General features: G+C 44.8%; 1 protein-coding gene across 2 annotated transcripts in view; it reads right to left on the bottom strand.

Moving 5' to 3' along the window:
- Positions 1-12,855, bottom strand: part of herc2 (HECT and RLD domain containing E3 ubiquitin protein ligase 2) — a 40,263-nt gene extending 27,408 nt beyond the window's left edge. For both annotated transcript variants that reach the window (XM_027290585.1, XM_027290586.1), the window contains exons 1-21: positions 12,725-12,855; positions 11,618-11,726; positions 9,616-9,709; positions 9,387-9,518; positions 6,800-7,028; positions 6,528-6,628; positions 4,506-4,647; positions 4,318-4,422; positions 4,027-4,198; positions 3,645-3,818; positions 3,355-3,543; positions 3,112-3,263; positions 2,419-2,576; positions 2,208-2,321; positions 1,872-2,123; positions 1,592-1,785; positions 1,309-1,509; positions 990-1,218; positions 732-856; positions 312-490; positions 37-221 (exon numbers count right to left, since the gene is read on the bottom strand). In XM_027290585.1, coding sequence (XP_027146386.1) covers positions 37-221; positions 312-490; positions 732-856; positions 990-1,218; positions 1,309-1,509; positions 1,592-1,785; positions 1,872-2,123; positions 2,208-2,321; positions 2,419-2,576; positions 3,112-3,263; positions 3,355-3,543; positions 3,645-3,818; positions 4,027-4,198; positions 4,318-4,422; positions 4,506-4,647; positions 6,528-6,628; positions 6,800-7,028; positions 9,387-9,518; positions 9,616-9,709; positions 11,618-11,689 — 3,199 coding nt within the window. In that variant the 5' untranslated portion in view covers positions 11,690-11,726; positions 12,725-12,855. The remainder of the gene's footprint in view (positions 1-36; positions 222-311; positions 491-731; positions 857-989; positions 1,219-1,308; positions 1,510-1,591; positions 1,786-1,871; positions 2,124-2,207; positions 2,322-2,418; positions 2,577-3,111; positions 3,264-3,354; positions 3,544-3,644; positions 3,819-4,026; positions 4,199-4,317; positions 4,423-4,505; positions 4,648-6,527; positions 6,629-6,799; positions 7,029-9,386; positions 9,519-9,615; positions 9,710-11,617; positions 11,727-12,724) is intronic.
- Positions 12,856-13,430: the final 575 nt, after the last annotated feature.

The raw sequence follows: 13,430 nt of genomic DNA, 5'->3' as shown, positions 1-13,430 counted from the left end.
CTACTGAAAACATTTGAGTCGAAATACAAAACTTACTGTATCCGTTGACATTCTCAATGTCGTTGACGCCCAGGTAGAGCTTGCTAACCAGCAGCCTCTGGAAGCGCAGCAGCAGGTCCAGAGACGCTGAGCGTTCCTTGCTGACATGCTCCGCCTCTAAATAGTTGGAGATACGCCGAGCGACATCCTTCAGCCTTGCGATAGTCTGGGAGGCGATGTTCCTGCAGAAATAAATATGAGTAAATCCACTGGAAAACAGCAAGTAGTTATTCTGTGCAGTGGCATATATGTGTAGCACATTTCAGGCAAACCTCAACAGCTGCTGGACAAGCTGCACCAGAGGCAGGCTTTGCTTCCCCGCGGACTCGTAGATGCCCGTGTTGATGAGGTCTTTGTCCAGCATGGTGCGACAGCGGTGCATGGTGGAAGCGTTGGCCTCCTGCTCATCAATCTCCTTCTCCTTCTGAGCCTCCTTCTTGGCTTCAATATCCTGTCATGACATGAAATTACAAAGTGTCATTCCTGTGTCAAGAGAGGGAGTTATTTAAGGATGTGGATGGAGAAGAACTTTAAGGTCTAATATTAAATATTCTGCATTTGTTAAAGGATTCAAAAAGCGCACTAAGTCGGTCTAAAAATGACATTTAGCGTCAGAAATTTAATAAAAACTCAATTCAAGCTGAATCCATTATGTAATAAAAAGTGATGACTCATGCGTTTAACACACTGACCTGTATCTCAGCAGTAATGGCTGCGTTCAGTGCAGACTCTAACCCTCCATCAGCCATTAAGCTGCTGACTAACAGGTCGATCATGAAGCGACGTCCTGGGCTCACGCTCATTTCATTCCCGGATGCTGGGGAAAAAAAAATTATAATTAAAACCCTCAGTGACTCCAGTCCCGACCTTTTTTTGACTTCATAGTATCGTTAATGGACTATTAAGTGTCCATTATTATGTTTAATCAGTGCAAGCAGATTTGCACTCACCAGCATTAGGCAGGAGTGAGGATAATGCCCTGGCCCTTTCCTCAGCAGTGGGAAGCAGCACTGACCAGCCGCTCTGGAGAACTGCCTGGGCAGCTGCTTGCACAGTATTGAGCACCCCGGCATTGCTAGCAAGTACGACCACCGTTTGTTTGAGGTTATTGAGCAGGACGCTGCCAAGCCCCAGTCCCAGCTCCTCTGGATCCACCTGGTTGCTGATGGCTGCGTGGAGCTGAAGAGGAAAGAGTTAGAGCTATGATGATCACAAGTCCAATTAGTCTACTAGGCACGGACGTCAGGGGTAAACTAGGTTGTCGCCTACCTGAAGCCTGAGCAGGTTGAGTGTAGAGACTACCATGCACTCCTTTTCCTGCGGGGGAGGCCAGTCTGAGCTGCCGTCCATCCCCTCGCCGACCTGACGCAGGAGCAGGTCCAGCTGCTCGAAGGTCATGGGGCAAACGTCCACCACGAAGGGAACACGCTGCCCAACAGACCACTCAGAGCATGAAGACCAGGCAAAGCTCTGAAAACAAAACACACGCTGAGTGTTGGGTCGTTATAATTATCAATCATTAATAAAATCATCAATCACAGTTATGTGTTACCTGTCCTGGGCCACAGGAGATTCCCACTATGTGTTTGGAGTTGAGTCCTGGGAGTGCTTTAGGCTGCTTCTTGTTAGAAAAGAGAGTATCGAAGTGTTGGAGCTTATCGTTGCTGCCCCAGCTGTGCACCTCACCGTCGTCAGTGAGAGCTAGGCAGTGTGTCGATCCCACAGCAACATCCACGACTTTCTTTCCTGATCGCAAACATAACAAAGATCAGACTTTGCATTCTTAAAGCTCCTGAAGATGATACAGACGTATAAAATAATAGTCAACTAACCCTGTAGACTGTCGAGCAACTTTGGGTAGCGAACATGCTCGTCGGTGCCATGACCAAGGCGCTGGTTGTCTCCCTTTCCCCAAGTGTACACTTGGCCGTCTTTTGTGAGGGCCACTGAAAACTGGCTGCCGCAGCACACCTTCACTATGTCCAGGTCCTGCAGTTTTTCAACAAGTTTGGGTGTCTTGCAGCCATCGCTGCCTCCCCGGCCCAGCTTACCATAGTCACCGTCCCCCCAGGACCACACCTGACCTGTAGAGGTAACACAATATAAAAATACTCGCAGTGGATTCAACAGTGAGAAGTCAAAGCAAAAGACTGTTGTTGTGTTCTTACCATTCTCTGTCACGGAAAGCGTTTGTGCATCGCCACTTCCGCATGCAACGTCCACCACCTTTAGTCCCTTCAGTGCCGTCACCAGCATTGGTGTGGTCTGATCCTCACTGGAGCCTAGAAACGCAGTCAGAAGTCAGTCACAACTCTTTTTAAAAGACACAAAGGTTTTATTACTCAAGCCGTCCGGCAGTTCAAAGCAAATGGAGCTTACCATGGCCCAGCCGACCGTAGTTCCCTCTGCCCCATGTATAAAGCTCGCCATCAGCAGTAATCGCAGCGCTGTATGTGCTCCCACAAGCAATGTGTACCACATGCTTTCCTGTCTGTTTCCCATTGAAGGCTGCGATCATTGTAGGCTCTTCTAGATACCTGAAATAAAGAAAGAATGAAGATGTAGAGATGATAGACAGATGATGATGACAGATTCTTCTAATAGATATGAAGGACATTTCTTTCTAATCATTGAGAAAAGTAAGAAATTATTTTGCAAGCATGGTTTTTGAAGTTTTTTCAATGTTTGGGCTGCAGGTGTGTGCACCTAAAAACAGCGACCTGGGGCGGAAAAGTTGAGACGGATCCTGAAACTGAGACTATTCAAGTGGATGCACGGACTAAACTCTGATACTCTACCTGTTGTGTTCTGGCTTTGTTTATTTAATGTACCCAGTTTCTAAATCTGACTCACAATGAATGAGAATGAGAGTAAGGGAGTGCCGGAAATAAAGCCGGATAATCAGTGAAAAAAAAAGTTATTTCCTGATTGTTTCACAGCGGTTGCATTCAGCAAAAATAGACCCACCGCCACGTTCTGTACCCTAACATACCCTTAAATGAAGGTGGAAATGCAAAACTGGATAGAAGTTATGGAAATTAAAAGTCAAATAGGCTTTCTCTATTTACTCACGTGGTGTCTCCATGTCCAAGGCGACCTCCATCGCCGCAGCCCCATGAAAACACCTCTCCATTGGATGACAGGGCCAAGTAGTGCTGCCCATCAGGATGAGCTGCTAGCTTCGTGATCTTCCTGGAGCTCAGACCATGGATAAGCATAGGAGCCTGCAACAAAAACAACTCAGTGACTCAATCTGCAGCAGACACGAAACCACTCGTATGTTTTCAGATTAAAGCCGGTGTTTCGTGAACTAACCAGGGTTGTGCTCTTGTAGTTTTGGGTGTAAACAGCACCACTGCTGGACAGGATGAGAAAGCCCTTTTCTGAACAGACGATTTGTGAGACTCCAATACTCGACAGGGATTTACACTGAATGGGCCCGTTAACATTGGCATAAAGCTTCCAGCCCAAAAGGCCCCAGGCAATAACCTCCTGCAAGGTTCCCTGGAGCAAAGCGAGACAGAGGAGGAGACAAAGTCAAGTCACATGGTGATGGTTTGAAGAAAGGCGTAAAAACAAGATAACAAATTATCAAGAGTTGTCACCTTGTGTGACGTGGGGGAGTTGCAGTGTGGAGGGCTGCAGGGAGAAGCCAAGCGGTCCAGGTGAGCCATGATCACCACGGCTGTCTGCCGGAGGTCAATGGCCAGGTCATTATCCTGAGGCAAGGTCAGGTAGCGCAGGAAACTCTCATTTGGGCTCAGGGGGGCTGTGAGGATCTGGAAATCACAGCAATTAAGCACAAAGTGCTCATTAGCTTGAATCTCAAGCAGGAATAGGACAACAGAGGCTATTTTAAGACAGGCGTTCCTAAGCAACAAATGAGGCACTAGACCTTCATTTGATGACATGTCGTTCGAGAGGTTTCTCTCATCGTTCCGTCTTTACGTGACATAGAAAAGAACAACTGAGAGAGGAAATGTTCACCTCAGCTTCTTCTTCAGGAATGGGGTCCTCCTTGCTGCTGTGGATGTTCTGAAAGCGCTGCAGGAGGGGCAACAGAGGGGCGCTGGTTCCCTGGGTGGAGCGCTCGTTGTCCATCTCTCTGTTGCCACTTTCCCACAGACGCAGCAGCAGCAGAATGGCAGACAGCAGCTGACTGCAAAGACACAGTGATAAAAAGACAATGTGAGCAGGGGAGGGGGAGGGGGTAGAGGTGCATTTCAACTGTAGGAGGATATCAGCATATATCAGCAGGTATCAAGGAGATCTGGTTACCTGAGAGTGCCCCTCTGTACAGCCAGCTCCAGCAGGATGGCCAGGGCCAGATGCTGGTCCTGAAGAGGAATGTTGCCTTTGGTGCTGGCAGTTCCGTGTACGTCACTGATCACAAAGAAGACGAGACATGAGAATCACAAAAACTTCCGATATACACCGAATTAGTGACTCATCAGTGAATAACGAACCTGAGGAACTTGGTGGCCCGCTCAACCACTTCCAGCCACACCGATGATACGGTTCCTTCATCGAACAGTGTCGCCTCTGGCAGCGCACGCAGGGCGTCCAGAGACTCCTGAAGGAGCTCGCTGCAAAGATCTGCATCATCTCCTGTGAAACACACACACAGCAATCAATACAGAGGGTACCCATACATATAAGATGCACAGTATGAGGGCAAATTAACAGTATTTTAGTTTCAACGACGCATTCATGTTTACCTAAATCTGCACAGAGTTACACATTTCAAATTCACCAAAATCTGACGTCCTTTTTCAATCGTAGTCCACTAGAGGGACGAAACCTTCAAGTACCAAGCAACCAATCAGACTGAATGGTCATGCTCCAGGTCCTTAAATGACCTGCAGACCCAAAAAGAGCTCTATAATATCCAGGATTTGTTCATGTGTTTATTCAGCAGGTGTCAGATGAAAGAACACTCTGATACACTTCTGTTCTTACAGTGTATTCCAGGAATACAGCTACAGTGGGGATGAGAGGCTTAACTATGTGTGTGTGTGTGTGTGGCTCATGTTACAGGAAGGCTACAGAGAAGAGGCCAGCTCTTTGTTCCCACCCAGTCCCTGCGGACAGACAGCTCCAAACCTCACATCAGTACACGTAACAAAAACGAGCATCTCATGCTCGCCAAGCCAACAATGACGGACTAAAACAAACACGGCCAAAGTTGTTCAGCAGTCGATACGATCAGACTGTGTGACTGACATACTGCTGAGATACAGCTTCGTTAATCGTATAATACTTGTGCAATCAAATTTAAATTCAAGTCACCTTCTGTTTGTATTCAAATGTTTACACAAGTAGTTCTGACCAAGCATTCTGATTGGACAACTAGACAATTATAATGTGCTCAAACAGCAAATCAGAGTCCACATTGTCACATCCTGAAAATATAAACATGTCAATAAATATGAATTACACTGAAAGTCAACTTTAATAAAAGTAATACATCCGAATTTCTTCTTTCTTATGAATATTCTGTATTTCATGGAGCTGTTAGACCGCCTCGTTATCAAAAGGTGTGAACCTCGTTTGTGTGAGATCAAACAGTTTAGTGACTGCAGAGAAAATATTTTTAAAGACCAAAGGTCGACCAATGTGGACTGGAGCTGAATATTTTTGTTTTTTGTTCAATCTTTTTTGACTTCTGGACTTTACAATGCTGTGGAGTTATGTCTTGATCACATCCTCCATCAGCTGTGCCGGTGAGTCGCAAAAGATGATCTTTTTCTTAGTCATTACCAAACTAGCAAGGCAGTTTTGTGTTTGTATGTGTGGTATTTATTCAGTTTAGGAAACTCTACCGTCTCTAGAAAGCTTTAACATTAGCTGGCAGGGACTAGAAAGCGTCTCTGTTGCTAGGTCATTACTAAGGCTCGGATTACTTCCTTGAGTAGTAAACTGGATTCCAAGACAAATAACAGGCTACTGTAGGTATTAGTCTGACACCGTGTATCGTCATTGGAATGGAATCAGCAAAATAAATATATATATTTTGAGAGAAAATGCACCAAAATATGAAATCCTTTTGATTATATATTTTATTTAGGATGTAACTGTTGTATAACCGAATCACTGTCGTGCCAATAATGACAGTAAAGCACACCCTCTCATGTAACAATGCTTAACTGTCCTGTTCCTCATATTAAAGAGATTGATCATCGGCCTATAATGCAAACTCTTTTTCTGTGTTACAGTTAATTCAGCTCTGCATGTGAGCAAATATCATCCCACAGTAGTAGAAATAAAACCAACCAGTCATGAACTCCTGCAACAGATACCACTAGCTAATGCTAAAAACATAGCATTGAGAAATACGTCAGGTTGTTTACTATGAGCGGCTTGTAACATGGTACAACACATCCATTAACAGCTGTTGCCAAAGCTCCATCACCATGACAGAAGCTATCATCACCCCCATGCTAAGGCAACCTGACGTCTTCACTGTCAGTGTCGCGGGGCGTTCTTACCTGACCTCCAGGCCCGTCGCAGGAAAGCAAAGGCGAATGAGAGAGCTGCTCTCGAGCCGACTCTGGCCAAACCTTCAACGCCTTTACTGGCCGGACGAGAGCTGCATAAACAAAGCAGACATACACAAGGATCAACACCAGATGTGTTTAAGAGGCCTCCATGAGGAAAACACTCATGACTCAAACAGGCACAACCAGTCCTGTAAATCTTGTTACATACATACATTTTGTACACTGCACTAACTGGCTCAATCCATAGCTCATGTTGTTACCTCTTGTTGTCCGCAGCAGGCAGTGGTGGACTCGGGGGCGTCTTCCAGCGGACCTCGTACTTCCCCTCCATCTCCATCATGCTGTGGCTCAGAGAGATGAGGTAGCGTTCCAGGATGAGCAGACGCTGGCGCAGACGTTGGGCTGACAGGGTGCTTTTGGCCATCTGAGCCGAGAGTTTCTGCTGGTCATCTACCAGGACCAGCAGACAGTCCTTCAACTCAGTCTCATCTACAGACACACACACAAACACACACGATTAGTTTTAACATGATGAAACTCATTTGTCAGCTATAATTACTAATATACACACATAAACTGACTTTTCACTTTTATAAGTTATATCTATTATTAACCTGTCAATGTCTATATCTGTAATATGGTAAAAGATAGAACTTCACTTGTCACATCAGCTCGTGTACAAAAGGTTGATAAGAAAATACTACGTAACACTGTTACAGTACTGGTGTTATTTCAACACTGAAAGAAAACATATCATTTTCCTTTAAAAAATAATTTCTGAAGTCTTTCTTGAGGCCTGGTTGCTCAAACAAGCAAGCATCTGTAATGGCACCTAGTTGTCAATCAAAGCTTCCAGGCTCTTGATGATGTATAACTTTAAGCCTTAATATAATTTGAACAGGTGAGTTCTATATAAATTCATCCTCAGTACAGTTGTTATGAACGGGGAAATTAGCTATAGAGACCAAAACTGTTTTTTGTACCAGGCTGTAAACAGGTTTATTTCTGCTGTGAAGTTGGACATTTTAACATGGGGACTTATGGAGACTGACTCGTTCTGCAGCCAGCCTCAAGTGGACGTTTGAGGAACTGCAGTTTTTAGTACTTCTGCATTGGCTTCCGCTTGGTTATGCACAGTGTTTATACAACATGTCGCTGTACACCAGAAATCAACACGAAGCCTTTCAGAGCGGGAAAAGAAAAGACACTTTCATTTGATAGTGAACATCCAACGCACATGAAAGCTCAAATTTTGATTCATCAGGCAAATTCTAAACAATAACGCAGATCAGATGATACAGGACAAACCAAAACGTCCAATGTGAAAACACTCTGCTGCCTTTTAATAATTTAATATTTAACTCTAAGAATAGAGTGTCGTGTACGTAAAGCTCCTTGAGGCTGACTCAACTCGCTTTACAATGCATCTTATGTACAGAAGCCTCTGTATTTTTCTGTTTACCAATAGAAATAAAGCAATAAAAAATAAGCAATGAACCACCATATTGTACCATTACATCTTCATTACACTAACAGCATGCTGTTTCAAGAAAAGGTCCTGTGACACTTAAGCTTATTGCTTGTAGTCTCGACTCCATTCATCACATTCAATATTTTCTCCCCCACTGGCCTTTATCACAATCAGCCCTTTGTTCGGGTCTGGTTCAAGAGAAAATGCTTCAAAATGTGTCTGTACAGCAGCGCTGCAGGGAAGACAAGATCGGCCAAAATAGCAGGTCTGAAATCCATTTAAGCTTTATGTAAGCCAGACTGGCCTGAGGTTGTATGAGCCACGTTACAGTCAGTCAGCTGTGCTTGGCTGTCAGAGCAGATATGTATCCCAGTCAGACAAAGTCTCTATTTATTATAGATTACTCACTGCTAAAAAGTAACCAGTGCAGGACACAAAGTTAGTGCCGGTCAGCAGCTGGTAAGATATGAAAGTGGATGGTGGATTTGCTTCACAACCAGCCAAGAAAAACCACGGTAATCTATGAAGTGGGTTGTAAAATTTGAGCCATTTGACTGGTGGCAATTTTGCACGCTGACAAAGGGTTCATTAACTCTATATAAAGAGACCTAGTGTGGAAGAGAGAGGACACATCAAAACACATCTGTCATATCGCCCTGCACCATCCCAGCTTTCAGAACAACAGGCCGGGTCTGAGCTCCAACTGCTGAGATCAACATGTTCCAGATTTCTGACCACTCAATGGGAAAGCAGGAAGTATGCCGTTTGAACTTTGGGCATCAATGACAGAGCACCCGTCCATGCAGCGATCCAGTTACACTCACTGTACAATCACACCAGTGTGATTTTCTGATTCGGTCAATAAGACAGAGAGAGAGAAGCAGCCAAGTAGCTCCTAGCAGAAGTCTGTATTCACTGGTCTGTTCTCACGTGAACTAGCACGCCCCCCTCCCCCCTAACCCAATGCGTATCTCCCACCACCATAACACCGCCACACCCAGTCCCGCTTGTAAACACAGCTAAGGTTGAGAGAGACGCTAGCCCCGTGCTGAGCCGCTATCAAGATTCACACTCTGAGGGGTTAAAAATAACCACTCAGACCTTCAGACAGCGAGTTGTCATTTCAGTTTCCACAACTCACGTGCCAGCAAAACATGCAGACATCAGCAGGGCCTGACGGACGCGAGATTGAAAAAGGTTAAGGATTAAGGTTGACCGTGTGTCGAAATGGTCAGTATCATTGAATCCTGTCGACATTTAGCTGTTGTGAAACCATCTGCTGTCAGCGTGGTATTAATTACCCTACTTGGAAACAGAAAGGGCAGCAGGATACTTTGCAGACCGACACATCTTGACCTCCGGGGTCGCTGTCTCACCTGGCTGACGCCCCCAGTCCCAGGTCTCGATGATGGAGTGATGTACAGATGCCGACGTCTCCTCCTCCTCTTTCTTCTCTTTGTCATTTGGTTCATCCTTCTTCTGGGTTCCAAAGCAGTCAGTGCAATCCTCTGAAATCGTCACAAGAAATTCTGGCTTTAACCTTTCCTGTCCCTGACTCATAAATATAACGAACAGATGTGTACATCAGTAGAAAGAGTGCCATACCTGGGTGAGCCGATTCTTCTCCACTGAATGTTATCTCCTCGTCTTTTACCATTTCATTCCACATCTCACTCAGTCCCTCGGGAGAGAATGCCCGCTGCCAAAAAGGAAACCGAAAATCAGGACAGCAAATTCAAATCTTTAAAATCTTGGTGTGTTTGTGAGTTCTGCAGAAGTGTGTCACCATTACAAAACACATTCTTACACCAGTTTCACTTGGAGAAGGAAATCTGTTGTGCAGCCGAAGCAGACAAACTCACGTCAAATATAAGCAACAAAACAGCTGAGTTACTTCCAACTGGTTCAAGGATACATCTGCTGTCTGCCTCGGTGGTGTCCCATTCATGTGTCGCTGTATTAAGAAATCCTCACATGTGGAAAGCCAACTCTTGTTTTCAAGAATCTAATGTCTTAAATGTCAAAAACATGTTAGCTCACAGCTGACACCGGACCAGACACATAACACTAAAGCTGCTTTCAGCACTGGGTGGAGAGCTATAACGATGGGAAAACATGATACCCATCCCCAGTTTTAGTCCTAATTCGGCAGCGCATAACCAATTTTCAAGTTCAGGCAGGCTGGAGGTGAGACGCTGCATGTGCCTGAGACAGGCTGCTGCATCCCGAACTTCTGTAAATCTGTCACATATTGATGAACGAGCTCATAATTACAACCAACAAGAGCTTGTTTTGACAACATAGGTATTTTCACCCAAACTTACTGTGACATTATAAACTACGCCTCTTTTCACATTGCAGAAAAAAAAAACAATAATCATCTGCGCAAGAGGCTCAATGCAGCTCGCAGGTCAGTGGTTGCAGATACGTCTTAAGTGATCATGTGTGTCAGCTTATTACAACAAATGTAGCCCCTGTAGTTCGACTCTGTGTTTGCATCTGACCATGTTCAAGTAGCAGAATCTTTGGGAGAGTTAAGAAACAGAAAGCAGAGACCCCTTAACAAACAAAATAACCACTAAATTGGAGGGTACTCAGAAAGCATACTACAAATCATGACATACACAGCCAGATAAGGCCGGTGAGTTAACAACACAAAGATTTCTGACCTCATTAGATGGATCCTCTCCATCGGCAAAGACCAAATTGAAAAACTTGTGTCCTAAATTTCTACAGAAGAAATTGATAGTCCAATTTCAGGCCTCAGCACTAACAAATCTGCAGGCTGTGATGGATTTCTTCCAGAATGGTATAAACCAGTGTTTCTCAATCCTGGTCCTCTGGAAACACTGCCCTGCATGTTTTAGATGTTTCCTCCTCCACCACACCTGATTCACATGATCAGCTCGTCATCAAGCTCTGCAGTGGCCTGATAACGAGCCACTCATTTGAATCAGGTGTGGTGGAGCAGGAAACATCTAAAACATGCAGGGCAGTGGTCCCCGAGGACCAGGATTGAGAAACACTGGTATAAACATATGCCCTCCCTTTATTAGAAGCCTCTTTCGATAATACACTTTTTTTGGAGGATCTGCTGGAGGATCAGTTTCAGCAGACAATGCTCACATTTTCTGGTCGTGCCCTTATGTTTCTGGAAAGAAGCCGGTCGTTTGGCCTCAGTGAACTTGGACCAGACTTCTCCTTTTACCTCGATGTACCTCAGAAATGTTCCTAAGGATCTCAGTAGCAGTGACTCATACCTATTGTTGATCTTTTTGGCTGCGAGTGATAAAGACAGTTACAAAATGCCGTCCTACCATTGCCCTTCTTACTAACATAATCTACTCTATTCACATTATGGAGAAAATAACTCTTTGACTACTGAAAGAGAAAAAATATTACAACACATAGATCTTTTGTTTTTTCTTTCTAACTAGACCTCTTGTGGTCAACGACCTGTACGTATCCTTCTTATTTTTCCATCTATGTGAAGCTTCAGACCGCATCTTTTCTATGTTCGCATAAAAACTAAAACAAATAAATAAAAGTATTAAACATTTTTATGCAGATTTTCATGTGATTCACTCATTTACACACAGACACAAACCTGCAAATCTATCTTCAGCCATTTGTCGTGATATCTCAGCTGAGCATCGAGGGTAAAAGATGGAGAAGGCATCTTCCCCTCTCCTCTCCTGGCTGCAAACGCAGCCAACCTGCAACACAGAAGAGATGATACGAGACACATTAAAAAAGGTCCTAGTTAAATCTTTGTGCCCGATGTCAGCATGCATCTTTTCCAGGGTGTGTTTGTGTTGCGAGTTCCCTCTGAGGAACTCGGCCCCTTCGAGAGCTCAGAGACAGTTCACCTCTTACATAAGCGAGTGACTCCAGGTGCGCTCAGGTGAAATCATGGCTCCTACCTCTCTCATTTCCCCTTCTTCTCGACAGTCTTGAATTATGTTTGCGGCCATACGCTTGACACCTCATTTACAGGAGCTCTTTAATACTGATTTGTTTCTTTCTGCACAAAATGATGGGATGCATGCAGGAAAATAAAAAAGTGCAAAGTGACTTGACAAGAACTCACTACCCCCTGCAGCTACAACATGCATATTAAACTTACACTGACATAACCTCAAAGTGGTTCACACACTTTATAATCAGCCAGATGTAAACAAAAGGAAAACACAGGACTGAGTCACTTCATTTCAATGACAGGTCCTTTAAAGCACACACACACACACATTAACTGGGTCAACCCTTTCCAGACTTACTCTTATGACATGTAACTATAAGCTGCAGCTTGCATTAGCTCCATTAACGTCATTAACGCCAGGCCACAGATGTATCCATAACGTTACATGATACGAGAATATCGCAGCATTAAAAGCTACCAAGGGCACAGCCTGCGTTCACCTTGATAAAGCGGCGAATAAGCGGAGTATCACGCATGATAGCGGACACTAGTAAAGCGGGTTAATAACACGCACACACACGCAGACACAGCATCAACACGCCGATAACGCAACAACCTAGCGCTGGGTAGCCGTTAGCTTAGCACGACGTTAGCTCCGCCTGGCTAACGCTAATCATCCAGGGAGCGGAGCGGGCGGTGAGAGGACACCGAGCCGGCCGAGGGGCAGCCACGTCCCGGCGGAGCTCTGCAGCGCCGAGCCGGGAAGATGTCACGGATTTTTTGTTCCTACATTACCTGCGGTCTCTGCTCGAGCTGTTCTCGTCCCCCCCCCTCCTTCAGCCGCTTTGCTGCATTAACGAGAGCTTCGTGTTGGGGTTTGATTGACAGGTGGAGGACTCAGGCACGAGGCATGGAAATAAATAACGTAAGCTCGGTGCGTTTGGTGCTCACCCTAACAGCCCGCCGGGGCGGGGTTTATAACACGAGACGATCCGTTGGTTTACAGCGTGTGTTCCGCCCGCTGTCATAAAACGAGCGCACCGGAGGCGGGACATAGGAGGGGCGGGGTTGGAAGAGGAGCCGTCCGGTAGGTGGCGGTGTTTGTTTCTCAGGTTTATTTAGACACAGTCAGACGCTCCTTATATTTTTAGATTATTTAATTAATACACCTTTATGTCACTGTCGCCGTGGTGTTAAAATAACACGTTTTAAATTAAATGTTGTATCATCATAGCTGTGTGGTTTTAGTGTTTGTTGTTATGGCAGCAGTCTGCTGCTCTTTTATATTTATTTATATTTTTATTGGATATTTATATTTGACCGTTGACTTTGACCCATTTAAACCTCTTCAGAGTTTAGACAGTGATCCTTGTGATTAATAATATACTTGAGCCTCTGCAAAATTCATGGAGATCACCATGTGTGATAGATAGATAGATAGATAGATAGATAGATAGATAGATATACTTTTGATGATACTATTGATCCCTGAAGGGAAACT

The sequence above is a fragment of the Larimichthys crocea genome, chromosome XVII (genome assembly GCF_000972845.2).
Source record: "Larimichthys crocea isolate SSNF chromosome XVII, L_crocea_2.0, whole genome shotgun sequence".
Taxonomy (NCBI): Eukaryota; Metazoa; Chordata; class Actinopteri; family Sciaenidae; genus Larimichthys; species Larimichthys crocea.
This window is presented reverse-complemented; position numbering and strand designations above follow the sequence as displayed.